Source organism: Alnus glutinosa, chromosome 10, assembly GCF_958979055.1.
Source record: "Alnus glutinosa chromosome 10, dhAlnGlut1.1, whole genome shotgun sequence".
Classification (NCBI taxonomy): domain Eukaryota; kingdom Viridiplantae; phylum Streptophyta; class Magnoliopsida; order Fagales; family Betulaceae; genus Alnus; species Alnus glutinosa.
The window spans coordinates 4,715,226-4,740,580 of NC_084895.1; the positions used below are offsets into that span (position 1 = coordinate 4,715,226).

Below are 25,355 nucleotides of genomic sequence, written 5' to 3' on the forward strand. Positions count from 1 at the left end.
CTTGAAGGAAGAGAGAGAGAGGTAGAAATTACTGAGAATTTAATGACAACAAAATTAAATGTTTCTATTCATTTTCTATTCAATGGAAGAGATTTGATTAGGAATATTAAACGCACCGTTTATTTCACTTGAAATATATGGAGCAGTTCAATTTTACTCTTTTTTTTTTTTTTTTTTTTTTCCTCTCTTTGCTTTGAGCACCACTCTCTGGTAATGTAAACAACATTGCAGTTTTGCATAACCACAAACCATTACTTCTCCATATATTTATTTGAGAAAGCCATAGATATTGGAGTGACTTTTGACATTTTCCAAAGAAAAAAAAAAACTGACATTTGACTCTTTGAGGTTTAGTTTGTAACGGACATTTAATAAGAGGGAAAACGGTATTGGAGTAAAAAATTTTACTTAAAGGAAGAGAGAGAGAGAGAGAGAGAGAGAGAGAGAGAGAGGTAGAAATTAGTGAGAATTTAATGACAACAAAATTAAATGTTTCTATTCAATAGAAGAGATTTGATTAGGAATATTAAATGCACCGTTTATTTCACTTGAAATACATGGAGCAGTTCAATTTTACTTTTTTTTTTTTTTTTTTTTTTCTAGTTTTACTTAAAGGAAGAGAAAGAGGTAGAAATTAGTGAGGATTTAATGACAAAAAAAATTTGACGTTTCTATTCATTTTTTATTCAATATAAGATAGTTAATTAGTCATATTAAATGCACCATTTATTTACTTGAAATACACAGACTGGTTTAGTTTTACTTAAATTACCAGTTTTTTACTCAAATGGCCGGTTCAATATTTAAAAAGTATGGATTTATGTCACGTGTCCTAATTCTAGGCCAACTCTAAGTTGGAACTCGGCTTTTAAATATATTCATTTTTTATTTAATATAAGATAGTTAATTAGTCATATTAAATGCACCATTTATTTACTTGAAATACACAGACTGGTTTAGTTTTACTTAAATTACCAGTTTTTTACTCAAATGGCCGGTTCAATATTTAAAAAGTATGGATTTATGTCACGTGTCCTAATTCTAGGTCAACTCTAAGTTGGAACTCGGCTTTTAAATATATATGATATAATATGATATGTTTCAATAAAAATAAAATCCATATAATTTTGAACATTAAAAAAAGAAAAAAAAAACATTTCAAATTTAATGCTTAATTAACTCTTTAGTGTTTTAAAAGCATTTATATTCCTTTTGTGTGCAATAATCAAATAAAATTTTACATTTTTTGACTTTCAAAAGCAGAATAACACTTGCAAAAAATAATTGAAAATCGTAAAAATCACATAAAAGAAAAACAATCATCTCATAAAACATTTAAATGAATTAATACATAAGGCCTTTATTTTTAGTTTAATTCATGTAAATTAAAACATGTTAAAATATTTGTTCACATAGGTGTAGTTTAGAATGAAAATAAGTATGAAAAAGAAAAATAGTAAGAAGAAAACCACGATTTTGATTATCAAAATATAGAATAGAAAATTAGTAGGAATTCTTTTTAATGTTGGTGTGATACCTATTATATTCCAATCCTATATAATTCTAAACATTCGAAAAAGCAAATGAACAAAAAAAAAAATCTCATAAACATTCAAATGAAGAATTGTTCAATCACAAATTTCAAATCCATATAATTTTGAAAATTAAAAAAAAAAAATCAAATTTAATGCTTAATTAACTCTTTAGTGTTTTAAAAGCATTTATATTCCTTTTGTGCACAACAATCAAATAAAATTTTGCATTTTTTGACAGTGAAAATCGTAAAAATCACATAAAAGAAAAACAAATATCTCATAAAACATTTAAATGAATTAATATATAAGACCCTTATTTTTAGTTTAATTCATATAAATTAAATGAACAAAAAAAATTTCATAAACATTCAAATGAAGAATTGTTCAATCATAAATTTCACAAACAAAATGGAAACATATTTAGATTTCAACCAAAAATATAAAAATACCAAATTGTCATACTTAAATCATTAATTGAGAGAGAGAAGCTACTTGTATCATTAATAGAGAGAGAGAGAGAGATTAAATAGACCGGTTATATTTAGATTTCAACCAAAAATATAAAAATACCAAAGAGTCATACTTAAATCATTAATTGAGAGAGAGACTACTTGTATCATTAATAGAGAGAGAGAGAGAGAGAGAGAGAAAGTGAGAGATTAAATAGATAGATTATATTTAGATTTCAACCAAAAATATAAAAATACCAAAAAGTCATACTTATATCATTAATTGAGAGAGAGAGAGAGAGAGGCTACTTGTATCATTAATAGAGAGAGAGGGAGAGATTAAATAGACCGGTTCAATTTTATTTAAAAGACCGGTTCAGTATTTAAATGACCGGTTTAGTCAATAAAAAGTATAGGTTCATGCCACGTGTCACTATTCTATGTCATTCTAAGGAAAAACTCAGCTTTTATATATATATATATATATATGATATATGATATATGATATGATAGAGAGAGAGAGAGATTAAATAGACCGATTATATTTAGATTTCAACCAAAAATATAAAAATACCAAAGAGTCATACTTAAATCATTAATTGAGAGAGAGAGAGAGAGGCTACTTGTATCATTAATAGAGAGAGAGAGAGAGAAAGGGAGAGATTAAATAGACCGGTTATATTTAGATTTCAACCAAAAATATAAAAATACCAAAGAGTCATACTTATATCATTAATTGAGAGAGAGAGGCTACTTGTATCATTAATAGAGAGAGAGAGGGAAAGATTAAATTGACCGGTTCAATTTTATTTAAAAGACCGGTTTAGTCAATAAAAAGTATGAGTTCATGCCACGTGTCACTATTCTATGCCATTCTAAGGAAAAACTCGGCTTTTATATATATATATGATTAGTAGTTTGGGAGTGTATGTGTACTTTTATCTATAAAAAAAACAAATACCGAAAAATAAATAAATAAACAAACATGGTCTTGATAGGTGTAATTTTTTTTTTTTTTTTTTTAATAAACGCCATTGGCCTTCTTTTTTTCTTAATGTATACTATATATTTATCATTCTTAACAAATTATTTTGTTATTTTGTGAAATTGTTTTTTTAGGGACAGCTTCAAATGCTTTGAAGGAATTTAGATCCAGTTCTACATATATAAAAAAACACATACTGAAAAAAGAAAGAAAAAAAAAAAGGACAAGTATTAATAAATTAGAACTCGAACTGCATCCTTAATGTATATCCAAGCGCATTCAGGTGAGCTGCCATAGCCTTGTTCATGGCTGGTGGGCCGCACCTCAGTATCTGCAAACAATCAGTTTTAAGCTCAATGAATTGTGATTCTACTAAACAAACAATTCAAGTGGCATGACATTTTGGAATTAAATATTTTATACCAACCTGAATATCTTTGGCTGGTGCGGGGCAATGAGTTTGAATCATTTCCTTGGATACAAATCCAGTGCCACCATTCCATGGCACAGGAGGCTGGCAATAATGGGTTAGAGTGAGTATCAGTGATAAACATTTTGCTACTAACGACTAAGCTATGAAAGGAAATATAAATGTTAACTAAAATGGGGCAAGATGTATAATTTTTCCTTTTACTTCCTCGGGGCAGGGTGTAAGCATTGAAGGTCTCATACTCATCCTCCAATTGGATAATTTGTTGCAAATTTCAGATGAGTCAGCAGACATTTTGGAATGGAGGCTCATAGAACTGCTGAAATGGAGGCCCATGGCCTCAGACGTAATTTTCATTGGCCTACACTAGTAGCCCAAGGGAATGGGGAACTGTTGATATTCTATTGATATCAACCCTTCCCAAGAAAGCAGTATCCGTTGAGCATCCAAGAAAGGCAAAAATTACCAAAGTCAAGGGCAGATCACAAAGGAAAATCTCTAGCATGATCGACGATTCGACAGACAAAAGCAAGGGATTAATTGATGACAATTCCCTTACTCAAACACACGACCAAAACAAGACTTAGCCTATATAAGGCCAAGAGGAGACTAGGCTTGGATATGCTCTACTATTCTCATATATCTCTTTTAAGCTCATTTTCCCCTCATTTTGTTACTGACTATAGCACTGGAGGTGGTGCCATCACCCCAACAGCGCGCCACTCTGACCCTTTGTTGTCTTGCAAGATTCTTGTGTTGTGGGCTAAATGTGCGTAGTCATTTTATTAACACATTTGACACATATACACGCTAAGTGGATATCTTTGACTAGTGTTACCTAAAGCACCGAAAAATAAGAGGAAAAAGAAATTTAAAAGAAATGTCGTAGCAAATGAACCGACCTGATTCAAAACATAATAGACTTTGAAGCGGCTAGGAAATTTGCTAGCGAAGGCATCTAGCTCTTCCTGCAGAAAGTCCAGAACAAATCCATTCCCATCAATAGTACATCAGATAAAACAGAAGTTGAAGACTTTCTGTATTACAATAAAGTATTGATTTTAATTGAAAATTAGGAGAAAAGCTTTAAAGAAAGAGATCTGACTTTGTCTCATATTGAAAAGAAATAGGAATACTAAGGCCTGCCTATCTATCATAAATAACTTAAAAAGTGAGCCACCATGATGTGTTCTCAGCATGTTTGCCTTACATAGAGACAAAGATATCGGGTAATTTCTTATAGATTTGGTCCATCGTCTTTTATATGTAAGTAAATTGGTTGCAGAAGGAAACATGATTTAGAGACTTTTGAACAGATATAATAGCTACAGCATATACAAAAAATAGATCAGAAAGACCATGTTGTGCATCAAGGCAGTTTTCTTGGACTCTTGGTGATAATTACTTCTTCAGTTCTTCCTAGTATTGAAGTGGAAAAAACTAGAGTTAAACATGCAAAAACCAATGACAAGGATGAAAACTTAAGAAGGCAAAGACAAATCTGCTTTTAAGCTCTGGATTTCATATTGTCACTTATTCAACTAGTAAAGCTAAACAGGCAGGATTTTCATAGATTCCAATGCTGTCAAAGCTCGCAGATTCATTGTCATATTATATATGCATTTTTAAAGATGTTAAAGCTGCTTAATGGAAGCAAAAGGATTGATAACCTCCCCTCAAATGCCAATAGACCAATACTTTTGTGGCCATATGGAGAATGTGAGAAGTTTCTTGTTGGTGTTCAAAGCTCTGTGTGTCTCCTAGGGTTAAGAGGTAGCAGGGCCCGTTCTTAAGCAGTAGATTGGCAATGGGGAGTCAAATTTTTCTTTTCCATGATATTGGCACTCAGACGGACCTCTTATGTAAAAATGTGGTCAAAGAACAATTTTGAGGGTTACTGTCTAAAGTGTTACTTAGCAGGTAGCTGGCACTGACAACCTGCTAGATCTGAAGTTTTGGTTGATGTATAAATGCAAATGCTTAAATTTGCTTATTGATGAAGATTCAGCTGCTTAGGAATCCTCAAATCAGGAGTTTATGTTCAGCTACTTGGTTTGTAGTAATAGGTTCAATTTCTAGAGTTCTTTGTTGGAGAGTCATCTGGTCTCTGAAAACTGTTCCAGGGCACTCTTCTATTGCCTAGTTAACTATTTAAAATAGGGTCTCCACTGAAGACAATTTGATTTGAGGGGCTATAATGGGATCATTGTCTGCAATATTTGAGGGGATTATTTATGGAAACCAGAAATCACCTTTTTTATGAGTATGTTTCCTGAATGATTTGGAGGAGATTACTACAAAACTGTTTGGTTGAGCTCTATTGGATGTCAAAGGCTTGAAAGGGTCTGGCTTTTATTGTGGTGTTGTTCAACTGGTTTGGAAGGCCTTTTACATATCATATTTGGATGGAAGAGAAAACTCCAGTAATCATATGCAAGTGTGCAAAGATGAAGAGGTTGTAGACAAAGTTACTGTTTCTGATTTAAGATTAAGAGTTGCTTTCTTGCATAAAGATTAATGATTTAGAAATTGTTAAATCACCACTTATCTCAAAAGCTTAAGCTAATAGGAATAGGTAAATTTAATCAATTGAATTAATACTTTAACACTCTCATTTATGTATGTGAAATATTTAATTGAAATGAAGTTACATTTGAAGTACATAAAAGAAAGTGAAGCAAGCCAAATTACCTTCAAGAGAATGTCATCCGCCGTGACGTTGGCATAAATAAGATGCACATTGGTCTTATCTTTTGGGTTTTTTAGTATGGCTTGAATGAGCTGGAGCCCCAAAAGGTGGACAAAGAGACAAAGAAAGAGAAGTAGATATGAGAACCTTGAAACCAGCTAATGCTTGAAAAAAACAAAAAACAAAATAAAAGAACAATAACAATAACCATAAGCAAGAAGAAGTCAGAAGACAAAAGTTCTTGCTTTTTAAAAGCTCACATATGTACCTGAAACATCGGGGTTATGCCAGAGCCACCAGCAAGCATTCCAAAAGCTCGAGCTTGGCCAGGTTTGTATTTAAAATGCCCCTTTCAAGCATGAAAATTTGATATTAAAATGCTCAAACAAAGAAATTAGAAAGTTTAGGTTCTAATGAATGTATTTGTAAACAAAACGTGAAATCCCAACTGTATTTAAGAGACCCCCGGCATGGTATCTTAATTTTAGTTGTTTGGCACTGATCGTGAGAGCATGAAGAACATCTAAGAACATGCGGTTCACATCATACCGAAAACCGTTCTAACAATTTGTAACTGCATTTTGAATGGAAACTCAGAACCATTAATTTTTCATTGATAAACTATATATAGCAGTGTTATATTATGATTCATATATTTGTTTAAAATACATGTGATTTATAGATTAAACTGAAAGAATTTCTTACAACTTAGTTTGGAAGAAAACTTTGTCTCTCTTAGCATGTGATTATCTCGCTTAACAGTAGTTTAAAATGCATGTGATAATCACATTTTTTTTCTATATAGTGATTCTGTTTCTTATCAAATTGTCATACAGGGGGTGCTTGGTATCAAGGTCAAGATCATGCTTGATTGGGATCCTAAGGGAAAGGTCGGCCCCACCAAGCCCATACCCGATCTGGTTACCATCCACACTCCCAAGGAGGAAGAGGAACACTTCCGGGCCCCGGTGGTGGCAACTGATATTGAGCTCCCAGTGGCTTAATTGCTGTCCGGAATTATTAGAGCCATCCGTGTTATACTTTATTGTCCTGCATATCTAAATTCTGTGGAGTTTTCTTATTGCCAATTTTGGTTTCTAAGGACTTGTGATGGGTTGTTTGATATCTTCTTTTAGGATGTTTCCCTAATTTTGGTATATCTTAAATCACTATTTTTCCTTGGATTTATTTATATTTATTTAATTTATATTTTTTTTTTTATCATTTTCTTATTTTCTTGTTCTTGACAACCATTTTTTCTTTAATTTCATGGCAAAGAACTGACAGATGGCCACTTTGTATTGAAAAATCTAGCACTAGTTAATTGTTGGAAATTTGGTGGCTGCTTTCAGGACCTAATGTTGTTTCGAGTGTTACTAGTTTATTATAACTGGTTTAATTTCAAAGACTGGATTTTCGTGCAAGCAAACGAAAGCGAAATTTATTTCCTATAATTGGCTGTTTGAATTACATGCAATTAGAATAATTCCCAAAAATGAGTTTAAAAAAAAAAAAGCAAGAATAATTCCCAAAGCAGGGTTTGTTTGTTTAGGGTGCGTTTGGGATTGCGATTTCGTAGACAATAAGTGCAATTTTAAATCAAATCGCAGAACATAGATCGTTTGAGAACTGAGTTTTTAAGAATTGCGATTTGAAAACGCAAAAAATCTGCTTTTCAAATCGCAGATAAGATGGTGTTTTTTTGAAAACGCAGAATTTTAAAGGTAAATTCGCGATTTTAAAGGCTAAACTACGATTTTGCCAAACGCTTAACTGCGTTTTTAAAAATCACTTTTTTCAAATCGCACTTTTTGAAATCGCAAACCCAAACGGACCCTTAGCTCAAAAGGCGTAGAGTATTTTTGGATCAAATAAATTATTATAAATACTAGTGCTGTAATTAAACCTGCATGTATCTCAAACTTCTTCCAGTAACAATGACTGATTGGAAAATTTACTTGACAACATATTTTGAGGAAGAGTAATGTTAGATTTATTGATTACATATATTGCTTAACATGTGATTATCTCCATAAATATACCATGTACCTGGGGGCCTTTAACAGGCAGGCAATCACCTTCTTGCATCTCTCTGAAATGGTGGGACATTTTTCCCTCGGGATACATCTTTCACAGGAAAAATCAAATAAGAAACTGAGTTCCAACTGAAAAACATTATGGGAGAGGTGGGACATCACATACCTTTACAACAAATTCAAAGTAACCAACATCAGAGTCCAAAGTGATTGGGGTGTATGGTGCAATGACTTCTTCACCTTTACTGTCCTTTCCCCTGCTTAACTAAATGGAACACAAACTGTTTTTAGTATTATCACTCGTCATTACGACTGTAAATGAACAAGGTCACTCGTGAACAAGCTTGGTTCGGTTAAGCTCCATAAACATATATAGATAATCAAAGGAGAACTTTAAGGTTCTGTTTGTTTCGACATTAAAAGTTTTTTGAAGGTCATTTTTTCAATTTTTCAATATTTGGTACGACCAAAAATCTCAGTCCATTTGAAAACGTTTTCGGCTAACCAAAAACTTTCTTTAATTTCCATTAAATGGTTATCCTTGATCATAATTTCTGAGAAAAAATAAAGAGAGCAAATGAATATATAATTTAATTTTAATATATAATATAAACAATTCTATTATAACAAATAGAATTTACTATAAAGAATAAATAATAAATATATATCTAGATAATAATTTATATTGAATAATATAAAAATAAGAAATAAAAATAATCCCTTTTTTAAAAGGGTTAAATACCTTTCACCCTTATATGGTTTGACAACTTGATTTTTTTTCCTGCCTATGTTTTATTTTGTAAGGCAAATGGTAAAAGAGATGATACATGCTTTCAACTTCCATTCATATATTGACGGAAATCCACGTCAATGCCTTAAAAATACTAACACGTGGTCTATGCTTCATTAAAAATAATAAAAGAAAAGATAGAAAACTAAAAATATTAAAAACATTATAAAAAAATGGATACTTGCACCATTGGTCCCTATAATTACAAATTGATCCCTTGAGTCAAATTCTATTAAAAAATTTAACAGATTCTGTTAAATGCCACGTCAGTGCCACACCAAACCAATAAGATGGCGACACATGTCCATCTGAATAAAAAAATATAAATTTATTAAAAAAGAAATAAATAAACTTATTAAAAAAAAAAAAAAGGTGGGGTGGCCCTAAGGACCTTCTAGGGTGGCCTTTGGCCACCCCTGGACCTTCTAGGGAGGCTGCGGCCACCCCTAAAGGTGGCCGGGGGTGGCCAAGACACCCCCTTCCCTTTTTTGTTTTTGTTTTTTTTTTAAAAAAATTAAGTTTATTTTTTTAATAAATTTATATTTTTTTTATTAAAATGGACATGTGTCGCTATCTATTGATTTGATGTGACGCTGACGTGGCATTTAACAGAATCTGTCAAAAAATTTAACGAAATTTAACTTCAGGAATCGATTTGTAATTATAGTTTACCACAAAGACCTCCCTTGAACTTTTTAAACCATAGGGAGTGATTTGTAATTATGGCATGCTCAATAACCAATGGTATAATTATCCCTTAAAAAAAAAATAAAAATAAAAAATAAAAAATAAAAAAAGCCACCCTTATAACTGGTTTGGGGCAGCCAAACTACTCTTATTGACCTTAGTCGTGGTTCGCTGAAAACATTTTGTTGAAAAACATTTTTCTAAAAACATTTTACGTCGAAACAAACGGAGCAAAAACTCCTGAAGTGTAGAAACTAACAGAGGCAGTTACTTGAACCTGCAAAGTACATGTTGTCCGACAGGAAGACCCAATACTGAAGAAGCTGTAGGAAGAGCAAATCTGAACTTTGCAGTATCGTGGCTCAGCCGAGTTTTCTTAACAAGTTTGAATTCAATGAACTTCTTAGGATTTAAGCAACCTAGAAAGACATATCATTCAAGTAATCAGTTTTTGGGCAAACAAGAATTAAGACAATTAGAAAAACAAACAATGAATAATGATTGTTTTGTTTGATAATTTCCATGTTGCACCAGGCATGTACAAAACTACAAAAAAAGCCAGAAAATGAATGTGGAGTTGACAACCTCCAAGAATACGAGAAACAAAGTATAGTAAAAGATCCAAAGGCCGTGCAAAAACATCATAGAATTTATTCACAGGTGTATCCTCCAACAATCTCCTTCATATATGAGTCTTCCATACCAGTATGTTCATATATACTATGAATCCGTTTGAATCTGTGCTTCTAAAAAGTATAATTTAAAAAATGGCGATTTCAAAATGTACGATTTGGATTTAGAAACATGAATCTTAAAAAGGTAGTTAAACGTTTAGTAAAATTGTGATTTGTCCTTTAAAATCGCAGCTTAAAATTAGCATTTAAAGCCGTGTGTTTTTAGAAATGTATCCCCTAGCCTGCAATTTAAAAACGCAAATTGCACTTTTGTTTAAAAACGCAAATTGCACTCCCAAACAACACATTTTTTTTTGTAATTTTGTTTAAAATTGCACTTTTCTCCTAAATATGGACATCGAACCATGAGCTCCCTTGCCTCGTCTAACCCTTCAAATGAGGCCTTAATATAACATGTTGAGACATCATTTAATTTAAAAGTTTTAGCTTAAGAATTTGGGCCTAAATGTCACTAACTACAATACCTTGCACTTGTATTAATGCTTTTAATCAAACAAAACTATTTCATGAAAACCTTATTATAATAATACTCATATAATTCACAAGGGGTAGCTCAATCGGTTGGGGAATACACCTCATGAAGCGGAGGTCACTATTTCGATTCTCCATTCCCCCCTCTTGTGTGGACGTGTCAAAATAATAATAATAATACTCATATAAATTAAACTAAATATCGTCATTTCATTATCAAAGTTTCTTTTCTTTTCTTTTCATTTTTCTTTATTATTTTTTGAAAATGGTATCCCATCAAATATGCCCAGATACAAATATGAGAAGATGCTAAGTCATACCTCTGTTTATGTTGGCGTAATATAAAAAGCCAGCAGAAATGCCAACCAAAGCAAGAGCAACGGCTAGCCCTCGCAGCTCGGCATCGGGTAATTGCATGAACTCAAACGGTAACTTAAACATGTTGAGAGACTGAAAGCTCACCTCAAACGGTAACTTCAACGTTTTTCCAATGGATTACAATTTCATATCATATGGGTGCGTATATATAATTAATTAATTAAATACCTCTTTCCACCTTATGCTTTACTTGTTCTTCTCATTCTTGTCCCTCCCCCCTTTATGGATTCCAAGATTTTTTACCAGGGAATGAAGTAAGGGATCATAAAAAAGGCTTTTTGGGACAAACCCATAAATAAATCAATCATAGCCAATCAGAACTTACATGACATATTTGACAATTATTTTGGGAATTAATTTCCAAAAAAGAAGGAAAAAAAGATTTTGGCCAAATTAAATTAAACCCTAAGCTTAATTTATTCAAAGAAAGATTTTTATAAGATAAATGCTTATTTGCATTCTCACTTAGATCTCTTTTAGAAATTAATTACTGGATCTATGAGACTCTCAGTAAATTTAACAAATCAATTATTGATTTGTAAAAAAGTTGTATGAAAATGAACAATAGATAAACCCAAAAAATAAGGAAAAATATTCTTACACAACAGCATTGCACAACTTAGACAATATCGTTGTGCACCAATTACTCCTAAAAAATGTAAGGTAACATATCTCTTTTTATAATGCTGACATGTTGGGTCTTGTGACTCAAATTCTTACAAGTTGATTGTCCTACTAGCACCTATGAGGCAAGTGAATTAAAATACATATATATATATATATATATATATATATATATGTATTTTGGTTTTGTTCCTGCTTCTTTGGGTAAAATTAGTAGAACAATTGGTAGGGTAGGTAACGTATTTTGTCCTAAATAATTGTAGTATTTTTAGCCATCTCAGCATCTTCATGATACCTAGCTATAATCTTGCTATTTTCAAACTATGCCTAGAAATGTAAATAGAAAAAACTGAACAACCTCGTGGGTACATAATTTCATAGGTTGCTAATTGGGCCTTCAAGACGTCTACAAAGGAATTAAAAGAGAAGGCATAAAAGGTTGTCGGGGCGAGCAGTCGGTGGGAGATATTTTAATGCCTGAATTAGTGTCTTCTTTTGAAAAAAAAAAAAAAAAAACTTGAAGTAGTGTATTTGTGCAGGAGAGAAATGAAGCGAATGTTTTCCTTATTCCCCTTTTATCCATTGTTTTTCATGTTTGTGGGCTAGGTAGCGAGTAGTACTAGTAGTGACCGGAGGGGTCAAGTGTCTATAGGCTGCCTTGCTGTGAAGTTCCCTAGGTCATGTCCGCATTCACATCATGCGATTAGTATTCGCGCGGTTATTGTAATTATTGAATACTGTTATTATTTGCTATCAGAATATTAGGTAATAGGCATTTTGGACATATTTTAGTATATATATTAGGTATCTATTAGGGTTTATTCTAAACGATTTTGAAATTATTTTAGGCAAATTTTTAGTGTTTTTTTAAACCCTAATGTTTTAGATGAAATCCATATCTTGATTTCACAATCTTACTTGAAAATAACCAAAAAAAATAAATACAAACACAAATTCACTTTCTTAGATTTTAAAATTTTACTTTGACAGCTTAAATTTTTTGCGGATTTGAAATTTGTCATTTCGTGCATTTTTTTTTTTTGTCCAATTATGCTACGTCTATTAGTGCTACATTACATTAAAATATTATTTTTTTATATTTTATAAAAAAAAATGGAAAATTTTTTACTTAACCCTCTAATCTTCAATTTTAATTACAATTACTTTTTAAACTTCAAAAACTTTTAATTTAGTGTATTCATTTTTCAATCTTTTTTAATTTCACCATTCCGTTATGATTTTTCGTAAAATCATAACCGATGGGTGTAGAAATTTCCAAAATAACCCTCATTTTTATGAGGGGAAAAAAATTGTTAGGATTCAAGTGTATTAACTCTCAATTTAGTGTATTAATTTTTTCAGTTTTTTTCAATTTCATCATTCTGTTAAAATTTTTAGTAAAATCATAACAGAGGGGTGTCAAAATTCCCAAAACACCCCTCTTTTTTATGAAGGGAAAAAAAATTGTAAGGATTTAGATATTGATCAGGAAGAATTGTATCTATCTTTTAATTTTTTTTTTAATAAAAAAAAGTAGTATTTTATAAATTTTGATAGGATTCGATGAAAAATCTTACAAGATAAGTAAAATTAAAAGATAGATACATGAAATTGAGAGTTTGAAGTCTGTAGGTATAATTGTAAAAACAATAACAATTCTGAGAAGGTTAATTGAAGTTTCTGATAAAAGTAAGAAAAAGAAATAAAAATAAAATTTAATAGATAAAAAAATAATAATAAATAAATTTGAAGCTTGTGATTATGAAAATGTAAGAAGTAGATATCTAAAGCTGAATTTATAGGTGTGGTTGTGGATTCTTTTGGAGTTCATTACAAAAAGAAAGAAGTGTGAATTGTTTTCTGTAGTGAATTAAAATCTAAGCGAGGGAAATAAATTGCGATTTTCATTTGGAACTTGTGAATTGGAAGGTTTGGTAACAGGTTGTGATGATTTTTCTTTTAATGTAGATAGATATTTTAATTTGTCCCAAGTGTTTGACAAAGCGTATTGGGGTGGGAGGAGGGGAAGTGTGACGTGGGCATGACGGGTAGAAGACACGTAAGAGGAAGAGAGAAGGCAGAGGGAAAGGATCTAAGTGAAGGGGTGATGGGAGGCGGGTAATGATTGAGAGAAGCATTATTTCCGGAATTCATCCGGAAATATTGCTTGGCCATGGCAAAATTGTAATATAATAATATTACAATTTTGCCATGGCCAAGCAATATTTCCGGATGAATTCCGGAAATAATGCTTCTCCCTAGCACTACTCGATGGGAGGCATAGAGGCTGAGCAGTGGTACTACTTGGACTGAGGCAAAGATTTGATTTGATGGGTTTGGTGTGGGGGCCTCTACACGTCAAATCATCGTGGTAGCTTGTACGGATATAAGAAACCAAAAAGATCTGCGCCTTACAGTATCACCCAAAAAAACAAAACAAAAGGTTATTATTTAATAGATTGTTATATGTTTATTATATAATTAAAATAATGTAATATTAAAAGTAAAGGATTTTTAATGTTATGTTATTAAAAGTTATTTGGTAGTAATATAACAATCTAAGGAATTGTCCCTAAGCTTTGTTTGATAGAATTTTTTAGACGGTAATTTTTTGTTTAATTTGAAAACCGTTTTTGTATTTTTAAAAATGTTTTGTATTTAAGTTATTTGTTTATATAATTATTGATAAAATGTGAATCGTGAGGCATACATTTGGTTTGTTAATTTTATTTTGAGTGTGAATTAAGCTCGATTTATGGTGCTGACGTGACATTTAACAAAATTTATCAAAATTTTTAACGAAATTTGACTTCATGTATCGATTTATAATTCTAATTTACTACAAGGTCTTCCCATTAATTTTTTAAATCATAAAAATTGATCTGTAATTATAATATACCTCAGAAATTAACGATGTATTTATCCTTAATTTTTACACCATATAAAACAATTTGTAAATTAGGTTAAGTATAAGAACTCAATCATTGTATGCTATAACTAGAAGAAAAAAAACTATAGAAAAAATTTTAAAAAAACAATTATTAATAACCGAAATTTATATAAACAAAACCAAAATAAAAAAACCAATTTCTATTTTTTTATATTTTATATTTTTATTTTCACACTAATTTTCATAATTCTAATAATTTTGTAACATAATTTTCATTGAAAAAACACTATCATACAGTTAGCACTCAAATATGGTTTCAGGAATTTTATTACTTTAATTTACGCTCCCAAACATATTTTATAAATATAATATAAAAATATCTAAATCATTTAAATATCTTTTTAAAATTATTATTTTCTTTTTTGGCTTTCATGTAGTAAAATATAGTAAAAAAAAATCGAAATCGAATACACAAACGACGCAACAGATTTTTTCTCATTTTTAAACACTCTTAAACGGATCACTTTTGCAATTTTTAAACACTCTTAAACGGATCACTTTTGCAATTTTGTTTAACGATGCAGTAAATTAATTAGAGAGGGCAGTAAATATGAGCAGTGCTTGAGAAGACAAAAATGTTTTTGTTGACAAGACAAGGCATGATGGGAAGCGTAAAAGCAAAACACCTTCATAGTTCATACAAAGGATGCTCTCTCTGTGCCTGTCATTCTCGAGCCCTGAGTTTGTTCCCAAAAGAAACTGCGTTTAATTCATATATTCGCCTTTCTCTTCAATTTCGATGCATTAACTAGCATCCATTCCTGGCTATCCCCATTCGGTTTATTTCCCCAAGGTCCTAAGCCATCAACTACAGCTCATTTGGATGTCTAAGCCAACTTCAATTATCTCCGGTCTTCTCATTCTTCTCTTTTCTTCCGCCATAGCTCGGTACACCCACAACACCGGCACAGCAATTAAACCAAGCCAGTCTTCAACGGCACCGCCTTATTTAAACTGTTGGTTTGCATGCTTTTATTTTTGTTTTTATTTTTTATTTTTTTTAATTGATCTATTATCCATTTAGGTACGTCGGTCAGTGCATGGCTTATAAATATGTCTTCGATTTGCCCTGGATTTTCCATTTACGCACTGAGAAAAATCCATGGGTGCGAATCGTGCGATGCTGCCGTTAGGGTTTCGGTTCATGCCCACCGATGAGGAGCTCATAAGCCACTACTTGGTGAAGAAGGTCAAGGGCGAAGAACTTTCCTGGGATGGCATCCCCGATTGTGATCTATACGGTGAAAAGCCACCCTGGGAAATCTGCGGCGATCAGGAGAAGGTTTACTTTTTCACCACGTTGAAGAAACTAAGCAAAAATCGTGTTTCACGAACAGCCGGTTGTGGGGTTTGGCATGAAAATTGTACTGTCAAGATTTATGATAATCGGGGTGATATTATCGGGGCCAGGAAACTATTCAATTTCAATGTAAAAGAGGGCTCGACAACGAAGAACTCAAACTGGATCATGCACGAGTTCTCCCTCGTTGGTGAGCAGCAACAGGGTACCAACTTGGTCCTCTGTAGCCTTCAGAAGAAAGGATCAGAATCATCAAGTGGGGTCAAAAGACGCTTCGAGGAGGAATCTCATCAGAGAAAGAGGGTTTGCTGCAATATTGTTGAATGTCCACCGCCTCAGGCAATATGGATCCCAGCGGAGTCTAATATGGAAACCATCATGGGCTGTCTACCGTCCAGTGATCCCTCTGATTTTAATTTTGATTTGGAAACCATCAGGAGCATACAGCCGCCAGAGGTTGGAGATCTGCCGCCAGAGGGTGGAGATCTGCCGATTCTTCCTCCATTGGAAGATTTTTGGGATGCTGACTGGGATGCGTTATTTGCCTAGAGAGATCAATACAGTGATTAGGAAAAAATTGTAATTTTTTATTTGTTTTTTTTTTTGCAATTTTGTTGTAGCATATTGGTTAACTTTCTCAACTTTGTTTGAGATATCATCAAAATAATATTTTAATTTCATGTCTTGATTTTGTTTTTTTGTTCGAGTTCATGATCTATGGGATTTTTGCATTATATCCACACGTTTTAATTGGATTAATTAACCCTAAAGGACCGATCCAAAAGTTCAATTTTTAATTGGATTGATTAGAATCCCAACTAATAACAACGTTATCTTTCTTTATAGGTAAATGAGTTTGAATTGGGTACGTTGTTTATGCCCCCGTTTTTTGGGATTCTAATCAATCCAATTAAACGCATTGAAATATCAACACTGATTCAGTTAACAATGCTCGACCCCTTAAAAATCGTACTAATAAATCTAAACACCGTGGATTTTTTTTATTTTTTAATTATAAAATATATCTATAAATTATTCAGAATTTAGTGAGATTATATATTACTCTCAAATGTCAAAATAGTAAAACAGGCAACATATCAACGAAACCATTTGAGATGATGCTTTATTAAATAGGGTTTAGTTTTTTTTTGTTCTGTGATTTTTTATACGTTTATCGTTTTTTACTAAAAAAATATTTGATTTACAACACCAACATAACAAGTGCACAACAATTCGTTCAAAAAAAAAAAACAAGTGCACAACAACTCTCTACATGAAGGTGGACCCTAATATGTAGGACCCACCCTCATGTGAGGGATTATTGTACACTTGTTGTGATGATGTAGTGTAGAAATCAAATCTCTTTTTACTCGTTGCCATATACTTAAGACAACAAAATGAATCTTGCTAATTAATATCATTCTAGTCTTTCAAAACGAAAGCATTCAATTATTATAGGCCGCAGGCTTTATCCTTTTTTTCATTGAGAAAAACCAAATTTGAGGACAATGTTTTAAAAAAAAATCAAATGCATTTTAAAATACATAATATTTTAAATGTTTAACCCTAATTTTATTATACTCTTAACAATATTTTTAAATTTTCATTTTGAAAATATTTCGAAAATGGTAGATTAAATTAAGAATCTGTTTAGATTTGCATTTTTAAAATTTATGATTTAAAAAAACATAATAATTTGGTTTTTAAAATTACTATTCAAGTTGAGATAGATTACAATTAAATTTAGATTAAATAAAATTTTTAAAAGAAATATCAATTTTTTTTTTTTTTTTTTTTTTAAAAAAAAAGAGAGACTTTGTATTACTCATTTTTTAACACAACTTTGATGCACTCAAATATTTTTTATAACTCTTTAACACGATTCGTTCTAAAGGTGATTGGATGACGAGATTTATATAGATTTTTAATTCATATAGACTTTAAAAAAAAAAACAAAAAACAAAAAACAAAAAAAACAGTGCGATGGCGTGGGAAAATGAACGGTGGAGGGTGGTTTTGAATGGTGATTGGACGTCACATCAAGGCTGCTCTATGTCTGGATCACTGCTCTGCACTTACAAGCTATACATATGAAAAATCTTACTAAATTTAAAAAAAAATATTCCAAAACTATTTTTAGTTAGGACTTGTATTATAAAATATTACGTATATTTGCAAGCAATATAACGCTCCTGCCCCTCATCTCGAGTGCTGAAAGCAAGCAATTCAAGACGAGCCAGGGGCCAGGGCTGTCATTTCATTGCATGCAGTGTACATGATACTTCGTTGGAGGAGTTCTCCCAATCAATGGAGAAGGCCTGGTCGACGAAAATCTCGGTATGACAAAAACTTTTTCTTGAGAAGACATGATGGTAAACTCAGGCTCACCTTCATCCACGTGTTGATTAGATAATGCGTGAATATTGTGTGTGTATATATATATATATATATGAAAGTTCAAGTTCCCGTTCACAAAAAAAAAAAAAAAAAAAAAAACACTAACTTGCATTCCAGATATAGTTTGAGAGTGAAAAAAGAAACAACACATGGTGTGCATATGTCCTCCAACCCACAAATAAGGTGCCTTTTAATAAACACAATATTTTAAATAAGTTTATCTATATTTTTAAAATTTTTAATTTGAAAATATTTCGAAAATGATATACTATATTAAGGATTTGTCTGGATATACATTTTTAAAAAGTACGATTTTAAAATTTATGAGCTAAAAAAAATTGAAAATTTATTATGTTTATGATTTATACAAGGAACTATTTAACTAAATGTAAATGCCATTATTATGTTTATGATTTATACAAGGAACTATTTAACTAAATGTAAATGCCATTTTAGGGGGAAACATTTCAAGGCGTTTTTTGTTTTTTAGTTGTTTTTATCGTTAATTTCGACAAATGAACCTCAAAGGAAAGGCACATCTTGGGTAATTGGTGTGATGGATTTTTTTATTTTTATTTTTTGTTAAATTTGGGGATCAAGCATTATTCTAAAAAAGTTTGGTGATATATAAGAGGGCTATATATATATATATATATAGTTGCTTAATCCCAGTTAGTTGGTTAGGATCACCAAAAAAATGAAGCACAGTTCCTGCACTTACAAATTTTTTTTTTTAAAAAAAAAATTTCCAAAACTATTTTTAGTTAGGGTTCGAACTTGCATTAATAAAATATGGGACATACAGATGGGAACGGAAGTAAATCCAACTGTCAGATAATATATTAATATGTCAAAAATACAGATTTTTTTGAATTCATCATCTGACACGTTAAGAACAAAATTCATCATAAAACTAAATGCAGCTAGCTTCTAACTAAAACACAATTTCTCAGAATATTATTATGACATAATTGAGTTTTGGTAAGAGAGAAAAAAAAAAGAAACAAATAAAAAAATAAATACATATGTAAATAGTGCAACATGCACCAACATGTGCATATTACACTATTGACAAATGCATTTTACATTTAATTTGCACAATTGGACAGGATGAAAAGAGTTTTTAGTAAATTTGTTAGCAATTTTAATATGAAGTTGAAAATTTCCTATGCCAATGAGAATGCTCAGGGGAGTCGGGGACAAGAAAATAAGTCTGTGTTCTATTTTTATTTTTTATTTTTTAAATCATCCCTTTTAAAATTGCACTTTTTAAACATTATATCCAAACCAATCTTAGTTTAGTCTACCATTTTCAAAATGCAATTTTAAAAATGTAATTATAAGTGTCTAGTAAAATAAAGGTTCAATATTTAAAATTGTGTATTTTTTAAAATGCACCCATTAAATCTGATTTGAATGCCTAAATTTTTTTCATTTTCATGTTGCCACTTTCTTTTTTTTCAAACATTCTTAAAACGGATTATTTCTTGCAATTTTGTTTAGAGTAATGCTAGAGATACTAATTCTTTTACTAAAAGATAGATATTAAGATTGAAAAATTGAAATGACTTCTAAAAGTAAAATGTGTGCATAAGTGTCAACAAAAATTAAGGTACAACGGAAAGTAAATGACACAAGGATTTTGTTGACGAAGTGGAAACTCAGTTAAGAGAAAAACCACTCCGGGGCAGCCAAACCCAGGAATTCCACTATTCAGAAGACAAAGCTAGATACAAGATAGTAACACTCACATGTACCGATGCAGTGGTCGTACCTTGCTCTCTAACGTGTAACCCAACACGAACGCTTCCCAACCAGGTTCACCTACCTGAAGGGGTCTTCAATGGAACTCCTTACCTTAGAGCCGACTTCTAAGATAGACTTCGGTTTACAGCGCAGCACACTTGAAAAACGGTTCTAAAGGAAATAACATGTCTCTGAGCTCTAATGGAATTCACACCAAATTCTTGCAGCTCTAAGTACCCAAGGACCCCTATTTATAGTCTGGGGGTCAGAATGAGCGTCAGGCAAAATAAGCCTGTGGGCTGTCCGGACGGTGGATCATGATCGTCCGGACGGACAACTGTGAGACAGGATTTTTCGAAATTTTCGTGGAGAAATCTTTCCTGTATAAGAACATCGTCCGGACGGGATGGCTCGATCGTTCGAACGGACGCACGTCCGCTGCAAGTAATTTCCATAACAGGCTTCGCGCGTCCGGACAAAGAGGCAGGAGCGTTCGGATGGCTAAACTTTAGCACGCAATTTCCATAACTGATGCATGTGCGTCCGGACCATAAGGGGGAGACGTCCGGACGGCTAAACTTCAGCACGCAATTTCCATATCTGATGCGTGTGCGTCCGAACCATAAGGGGGAGACGTCCAGACGGTTGAAGTCGAATCGTCAGTTACCATATACGATGCACCAGCGTCCGAACCACAGCTGTCAGATGTCCGGACGATTCATTTTGAACTGCAATTCTTACCTTACGGAGATACGCGTCCGGACGGTATATCACATCGTCCGAACGGTTGATTGATCTTCCCTTTCTTGGAATTTGAAAAGAATCAGTAAACTGTTCGAGAACTGATAGGCGTCCGGACGTGCTGCTGAAACGTCTGGACGAAGCAAGCTGGCACAGAAGCTTCTCGATACAGTGAAGTGTCCGGACGGAAGAAGCACGTCGTCCGGACGGATGATGCTAGAGTGTCTGGCGTCCGGACAGGATGACATATCGTCCGGACAAATGGAGCAGTAGACAGATGGGCGTCCGGACGGAATGACACATCGTCCGGACGGCTGACAGGGAACTTTGAAATTCTTCTGACTTTACTCTGAACAGTGGAATCCCTGTTTGCAGCATCCTTACATATAAGTGATTTTGTCCAAACACAGAATGGGGCCAAAATACTAACAAAGATGATGTGGAGCTTATTCATTAGTATCCGTAGCATATCTTTTTATTAATTATTTTGATAATTTCTAATTAATAAACTCCACATCATCTTAGTATCCATTTAGTACCTCTAACATTACTCTTTTTGTTTAACAATGCACCTTTTTATTTTATTAAAAAAATTAAATTTAGTTGGATTTGTATGGTAATAAATAGAGAGACTAGTAAATTTGAGGCTGCAAAGGAAATACATAGGAGGTGAAAACCAAATGTTTTATATAGTACATTTCTTTGGAGTATTTCAAGCAATTAGTTCTTAGAAATACAAAAAGTTGAATTTTTCTTGAGAAGACAAGGGTCAGATGGTAGGTTAAGGGTCAGATGCTAGGTTTATGAGAAGCATAAAAGCAAAACATGTTTCATTCTAGAATAGTTGGTAAATTGGCTTATTTAATTCCTATAAGCCCATTGACATATATTTAATGATTAAGGCCTATCTAGAAGTGATTTTACAAGAAGTTCAGAAGCATCAAATTTCGAGATATTCAGGCTACCCGTGTTACTGGGTGCTAGTGATCACAAAGATTCTCTCAATAATTAGTAGAGAAATAATAGTTAGAGTGAACAGTGAAAATGATAGTAGAAAAGTTGAGCAAAATGTATATGCTTTGAAAGAGTAGGTAGTTAAAACATAAAAATATATAGATAATATGAGAGTATTTCTTTCCTACGTTTTATTTTGGAGAAAGTTTGTTTATTTCTGCTTCGGTGAAAAGGAAAGTAGTTCATTAGAAGTAGAAAATATGGATTGAATTCTTTTTCACTTTTGTAAAACACAGAAAATAATTCATTTTCAGCTCGTTGATGTCTATGTGAAGTTAGTTGAATTTGAAAATGTGAAAAATAAAATAATATATATATATATATATATATATATATATATATACACATCCAAACAACATATAAGGGTGTGTTTTAAAAAATACAAGATTTTAAATATTGAACTGTGATTTTACTATACACTTAACTATATTTTTAAATTTTCACTTTCAAAATATTTCAAAAATGGGAGATTAAACTAAGGGTTGGTTTGGATTTACATTTTTAAAAAGTGCAATTTAAAATCTATGCTTTTTTTTTTTTTGAAAAAAAAAAATACAAATCTATGATGTTTGTGATTGATCAAAGGAACTATTTAGCTTAAAGTAAATGCCATTTTTTGGGGACAGATTTCTATGTGGTTTTCTTTTTAAAAAAATAAAAATAAAAATTTAGGGATAATTTGGACAAATGAACCTTAAAAAAAGGCCACGTCTTGGGTAATTGGTGTCTAGGTGTTCGTAACTTATGCATTTTTTTTTTTTTTTGTTAAATTTGACATAAATGGTAACATAAGATGTTAACAATAACGTAATTAATAGAAGTTTGGGGATCAAGCATTATTTTTTAAAAAGTTTGGTGATGTATAATGTTGGATATAATTTTGGATGGTGCACAAAATTCTGATTTGAAATAAAATAATATCAATTTGAAAATTAGAAATTAAATAAATTACTGTTACATAAATAATTGGTTGAAGATATTCTTGTTCATAATAGACCATATTAATCCAAAATAATAATAAAAAATAAATATAGTATAAGTGATTAAAATTAAAACAATGAAAGATTTCACAATGCTATAAAATTATGTAAGAGTGTTGTTTTGAAATGTTAATTCATGCCTCTTGGAATATATAACTTGGTGTGATTGGATCTCTTAACACGCAACTTTTCATGATTAGACTATAGCGTTTATCTTCGTTAATGACATACTTCTAAAAACGAAGATACGATCAAAGTGAATGAGGGACTCCAAAACATATTTTTCTTGTTAAAAAAACTAATAATATAATATATAGCCTCATGCCTTGAAATACTTATTTTGTAACACTCTGTACCTTTTTTCATTTTGGTACTAAAGTCTTTGTAAGTTGTGTGTGTGTGTGTGTGTGTGTGTGTGTGTGTGTGTGTGTGTGTGTGTGTGTGTGTGTGTGTGTGAGAGAGAGAGAGAGAGAGAGAGAGAGAGAGAGAGAGAGAGATAAAAAATTAAAAAAGAAAGAAAGAAAGAAAGAAAAAGAATAAGAAAAAAAAAAAAAACAACCAAATGCCATATGACCGTTCGAAGAACAAAACCATAAAAGAAAATTTTAATAACCAACGGTCAACTGAGCATTAATGTTTTTCTTTTCTTAAATGCCATAAAAAAAAAAAAAAAAAAAAAGATTTTAATGATCACCAACGGTAAAAACATTTCCTGTTTTTTTTTTTTTAAGGCTCAAACAAAACGTAGATATTTTTTTTTAATAAAATCAAGAAGATGACTTAATGTCAAAGGGTAAAAAAAAAAGTCAATGAACAATATTTGTAATATTACAAATAAAAAAAAAAGTCAAATTTTGTTGGTGCAGTTTTCGGCTTGTCTTGTGATTCGCTTTATCCAAGATCTACAAAATAGAGTATTTTTTTTATAGGAAAGTAAAAAGTAATTTTGTTTCCAAAATATAAAAAAATTCATTGAGAATCTACTGCTGGTGCTCTAACATATATACATACACACAATTTCCTCTTATCTGTTTAAATAGTTAAATATTTAAAATATTTTTCATCACAAAGTTTTAAATTTATATAATAAAATATCACGGCTTTTGCAATGTCATTGTTGAATTATCATAAGTTACAATATGAATATTCTATTTTCTAGCCCTTTTTAATTTCACCCATTCCATTTAGTTTGCATTAGCACAAACAGTTAGTTAACTTCAGTAAAATGTCTCTTGTACTCATTGAAATGTTATAAAAATTTAAATTTATCCTTAATCAAAAATTACAAATTGAAAAAAATAAAAAACTAAACCAGGCATGTCAAAATTAAAAGGAGTTGAAAAATAAAATACCCACACATGCCCTAAATGATCAACAAACATTTCAAAGCATTTCACTTCAACTCTGAATGTGTATCACCCATCACTGAGAGCACTCCGAAGGGTGGTAACTTGTCATTTTGAGATCCTTTGCTGAGAGCACTCTGGTGGTTGGCAGCCATCTCTTCTTTTCTTTTTAATATAAAATGTTTTTCGTGTTATATATTTATATTTTTTTTAATAAAGAGTTACAAGTGTCGTGCTTTTATTAGACTTATGTAGTAACCAAACGAAAACGAATTCTGTGAAGTTATGGACGAAAATTGATTTTAGAAAGTAGTTATTTTTGCCTACGACAATAAGGACACCAACTTTTGAATTAATTTTTACACCATATAAAACAATTTGTAAATTAGGCTAGCTATAAGAACCCCATCATATTATGCAATAACCAGAAGAAGAAAAAATGAAGATAAAACTTAAAAAAATTAAAAACAGATTTTTTAATTTTTAATTTTTTTTAAAAAAAAACGTTTGATAAATAACAGAAAAAAAAAATTAAAAAAAAAAAGGGAAAAAAAAAAAAAAAACCTGTTTCTATTTTTTAATATTTTATATTTTTATTTTCACACTAAATTTTCTAACATGATTTTTTTGTGAAAAAACACTATCATACAAATAACACCAAACACATGATTTCAGAATTCTAAACACATTATTTTACACTCTCAAACATATTTTTTAAATATAATTTAACAAGATCTAAATCATTCAAACATCTTTCTAAACACTCCTCCGGTGGTGTGGAGATGGGTGGGTGGAGAATAGAGATGACCAAACCGCGTGAGGTTGAGAGAGATCAGCCGGATAGTGGGCAGCGGCACTGCTTGGTGGTAGGCGGAGGCACTAGATGGCGGCGGCTACACTGCTTGGTGGTGGCCGGCACTGCTTGGTGGGAGAACTAGGCACACCCACAACACATGCAGGGGCAGTTATGAAACAAGCCAATCTTCAGCAACAACGAAGAATGGAAGAATCAGGTTGAGTCGTACAGGGCAATATGGCACCAGCTTACTTAAACGGTAGGCTTGCATGGTGTTATTTTTAATTTTTTTAAAATTTTTTTTATCAATTATCTA

At 31.7% G+C, this 25,355-nt stretch overlaps 2 protein-coding genes across 2 annotated transcripts; one reads left to right on the forward strand and one right to left on the reverse strand.

Moving 5' to 3' along the window:
* Window positions 1-3,191: 3,191 nt before the first annotated feature.
* LOC133880416 (NADH--cytochrome b5 reductase 1-like) lies at window positions 3,192-11,247 on the reverse strand. The gene is made up of 9 exons (XM_062319365.1): window positions 11,088-11,247; window positions 9,879-10,020; window positions 8,291-8,381; window positions 8,138-8,215; window positions 6,357-6,437; window positions 6,091-6,180; window positions 4,302-4,367; window positions 3,397-3,483; window positions 3,192-3,300 (listed from the first exon to the last, which is right to left on the reverse strand). Exons 1-9 carry the CDS (start codon window positions 11,206-11,208, stop codon window positions 3,208-3,210), a joined length of 849 nt encoding a protein of 282 aa, XP_062175349.1. The 5' UTR covers window positions 11,209-11,247; the 3' UTR covers window positions 3,192-3,207.
* A 4,574-nt stretch (window positions 11,248-15,821) lies between these two features.
* Window positions 15,822-16,568, forward strand: LOC133878923 (NAC domain-containing protein 41-like). The gene has a single exon (XM_062317485.1). It carries the CDS (start codon window positions 15,822-15,824, stop codon window positions 16,566-16,568), a length of 747 nt encoding a protein of 248 aa, XP_062173469.1.
* Window positions 16,569-25,355: the final 8,787 nt, after the last annotated feature.

Bases quoted from the DNA above. Each gene is read 5' to 3' on its own strand.
- LOC133878923 (XM_062317485.1), top strand. From the start codon at position 15,822: ATGGGTGCGAATCGTGCGATGCTGCCGTTAGGGTTTCGGTTCATGCCC.
- LOC133880416 (XM_062319365.1), bottom strand. From the start codon at position 11,208: ATGTTTAAGTTACCGTTTGAGTTCATGCAATTACCCGATGCCGAGCTG. The intron at 8,382-9,878 runs GTTCAAGTAACT...TTAGTTAAGCAG, and splicing joins GGACAACATGTACTTTGCAG to GGGAAAGGACAGTAAAGGTG. The intron at 6,181-6,356 runs GTACATATGTGA...TTGGGGCTCCAG, and splicing joins GCATAACCCCGATGTTTCAG to CTCATTCAAGCCATACTAAA.